This window comes from Poecilia latipinna, unplaced genomic scaffold, assembly GCF_001443285.1.
Source record: "Poecilia latipinna isolate Pla-1442-1.1 unplaced genomic scaffold, P_latipinna-1.0 Scaffold1533, whole genome shotgun sequence".
In the NCBI taxonomy this organism is placed as follows: Eukaryota; Metazoa; Chordata; class Actinopteri; order Cyprinodontiformes; family Poeciliidae; genus Poecilia; species Poecilia latipinna.
The window spans coordinates 69,507-72,702 of record NW_015114149.1 but is presented as its reverse complement, the minus strand read 5'-3'; the positions used below and the strand labels follow the sequence as shown (position 1 = coordinate 72,702).

General features: G+C 43.1%; 1 protein-coding gene across 1 annotated transcript in view; it reads left to right on the top strand.

Annotated features, from left to right (window-relative positions):
- ufl1 (UFM1-specific ligase 1) overlaps positions 1 to 3,196 on the top strand; it is an 18,850-nt gene that overhangs the window by 7,590 nt on the left and 8,064 nt on the right. The window contains exons 10-12 of the mRNA XM_015058323.1: positions 1,282 to 1,461; positions 1,552 to 1,678; positions 1,743 to 1,865. Of these exons, the coding sequence (XP_014913809.1) occupies positions 1,282 to 1,461; positions 1,552 to 1,678; positions 1,743 to 1,865 (430 nt within the window). The remainder of the gene's footprint in view (positions 1 to 1,281; positions 1,462 to 1,551; positions 1,679 to 1,742; positions 1,866 to 3,196) is intronic.

Sequence of the window (3,196 nt, the reverse complement as noted above, 5' to 3'; positions counted from 1 at the left end):
GGCCGCCCAAATCCCCATGATTATCCTCTCCCCCCCCCCCCCACCCCCACCCACCCAGCTAAAATTAGATGTGTGGATTTGATTGTAAAGAAGGGAAAGTGGGTTCCTCAGCTAAATTTGGTTTATTTATTTGAATATTATGCACCATTATGGTGCCCAGCATACATAGACTGACAAGACACTATACATACAGCTGAAAGGGTGGCAGTCATTCAGTAGTCAACTTATGCGCTTCAGACAACCAAAACAGATCAGAGTTTTTATTTTGCATTTTGATCAACATATTATTTCTCAAATTCTAATAGAATGGTAGAATATAAAATTAAATTTATCCTCAACCACATAAAGTTCACAAAACTACTTCTGGCAACCCCCTTTGACTCTTCCCACTTCACTCACCAGAGGCAGTGTGCATGTTCTTAATGGATTCATAGAGATCTCTGTCTTTTTTATGTTTAAAGTGGCAGTATTATGTAAAATCCACTTTGTGAGCTTCACATCATATCATAATGTTATTCAATGGACTGTTGCTTTGATTCTTTCATGCATATGTAAGAAATATCTTGTGGCAACCATTTAGCTGTGGAAAAAAATGCCTGGATGGACCTAGCCCCATCTTTGAGATGCAGCTCCTCCTCAGAACTACAGTTTACAAGTTGCTGAGCTTCCTCTTAACTGAGCAGCTCTCCGCTGCGACTCCCCCACTCAGCTCTGCCAGACTAGCCAGCAGCAATTTGCAAACACTTGGTGGAACTCAACATGCGCTGATTTCATTATAGGAGATACTGTTCAGTAAAATGCTGGTTAAAAAAAACTGTTAGAGAGGAGCCATCTTGTGGTGACTTCTGAAGACCACAAGTCTTTAAAGAGAAAGAGGTCCAATTTCAAGGTGTTTAAATTACCAAGTACTTTTAAGTTTTATTTGATATATATATATATATAGCTTTTTTTTTTAACAACCCAGGGTTGTTATATCCCTTCCTGCTGCTCAGGAAGTGATAGTGCCATTTTATAGCACTATGTGCTTGGAAAACATATAATTCTACCAATTTAACTTAACAACCATCTCGGTTTGAAACGCATCCTTAATCTGAATGTGAGTTCTAAGTTTGTGTTTTCTGCTAATGTTCTCCCACCACTGATCTGTATACATCTTGAACATACATTGTTTAATTATCCCTATAAATATTATGTAAATCTCAAAGGGAAGAGCTAGAAATTCCTGCTCCATGAATGCTTGGCCTGCTCTAGTTCTCATTGGCCTTTCTGGTCGTGTTCCAGTCGATCCTGCCCACCTGTCTTTCCATGGAGGACATGGGGATGCTCATTAACCAGGCCCTGAGGAACGCCAATGTCCAGTCGCAGGCCATTGTTCTCGGGGGTACTGTGGTGGTCAGTGAGAAGTTCATCGGCATCTGCCAGGCACTATTTGAAGACGCCATGCAGCAGAAGGCTCAGAAGGTACAGTTTCCTGTCCCTGGTTCCTCCCTCTGTGGAGAGTTCCTGTGCTGAGCCAGCATGGTTTCTGATTTCTGCTTCTGGGCTGCTCAGGAAGTGAAGAACAACCCAGTGTTCCTGATAACGGAGGAGGACCTGAAGCAGGCGTCTGCTCTGGCCGAGATTGCTGCTCCGTCCAAGAAGGAGAGAAGGGATGCCGAGCGCAGGAAGAAGGCTGCAGGTCCGTCTGCTTCAGTAGTGGCGGGATCTATGCGAGTGTTGGGCTCTAACTTGTTGTCTTCCAGAGGGTAGCGGCAGCGCCAAGGCTGGTGGGGGGGGCAACGCCAGGGAGATCCGCATCCGCAAGACCAAGAAGAAGGGCAGGAGGGACGAGGACAGCGATGAGGAGACAGGAGCATCACAGCAGAGTATGCCAGCACCATTCTCTTTACCAGAAAGAAATAGTAGCTGTATTTCCTCTACAAATATGTACACATTTTTGTCTATATTCTGCTGAAAAAACACAATTTCTCATTAATGGTGTTTCCATTAAATAAGGAATTAAAGTCAAATAACCCATGAATAAGCTTGTTCACATGATAAGTCATTAAAAACAATGCAGCGACTGATCTAAACAGTAGCATGAGATATATTCTTAATTCAGCCCTGGCTCTGGCACTCATCCATTGGAAAATCAAAAGAGACATCGGCGTCTCATTCGAGTACTGGAGTGGCTGTGTATGCTGTGTTTTTGGGTAAATTGTAGTCTGTGATTTTACAGAAGAGTTTTGGATCTAACATTTTAGATTGACACAACGTACAACAATGTGCAGCTGGTTCCAGCTGCACAAAACAAAAACCAACCATTATCCTCCTACAACTTCCTGTCACCTTCTGCCAGCCATCACATCCAGCTGTTGATCACATGATGAGTGCTATGCAAAAAATGTATTTCCATTTTTTTGTGATCCTACAGTTTTTACAGTGATCCCTCGTTTTTCGCAGGGGGGTTGCGTTCTGAAAATAATCTGCGATAAGTGAAATCTGTGAAGTGGTTACCTTTAGTTTTTACAATTATTATACAGCATAAATAAATACTCTACATTGAAACCAAAGAACAAAACCTGTTTTCAGGTCAGCGGATGTTCGTGTGCATCAATCGGGCCTTAATGTGATCCGGAGTCGTGTCATTAAAGCGTCTCCTCCAAACTGCCCCATGAGATTCACAGCTGTATCTACGGCAGAGCCTCCGGCCACAGTTTTTTTCAGCAGGCATTCAAAGTTTCAGTTTCCATCTCCTGGATGGCCAATCTGTATTGTGTATATTTTAGCCAATCAGGACACGGAACACAATGCACTGTGAAAAAAACTGCACAGCTGATCCCTCGCTGTGTTATAGCGAGGGATCAGCTGTACATCTATTCCAATACGGCCAAAAATCCACTGTAAAACATGCAGAGCAGCCCCCCCTGCTCTGCATGTTTTAGATGTGCCTCTCTTCCAGAACAGCCGATTCAGATGATTGCATGACCATCAAGTACTGCAGAAGCCTGTTAATCACCCACAGATTCAATCCAGGTGTGTAGCAGAAGGGAAACACCTAAAACATGCAGGACAGGGGGGCCTGAGGACTGGAATTGAGAAACACTGCCCTAGTGTAATGACTTTTTATCAAAAAAGTGTTGTTCCCCCCCCCCCCCCCCCACTCACATTCATTTTTTCCTCTCTCAAATATTTTATATTTTTTTTTTATTTTATT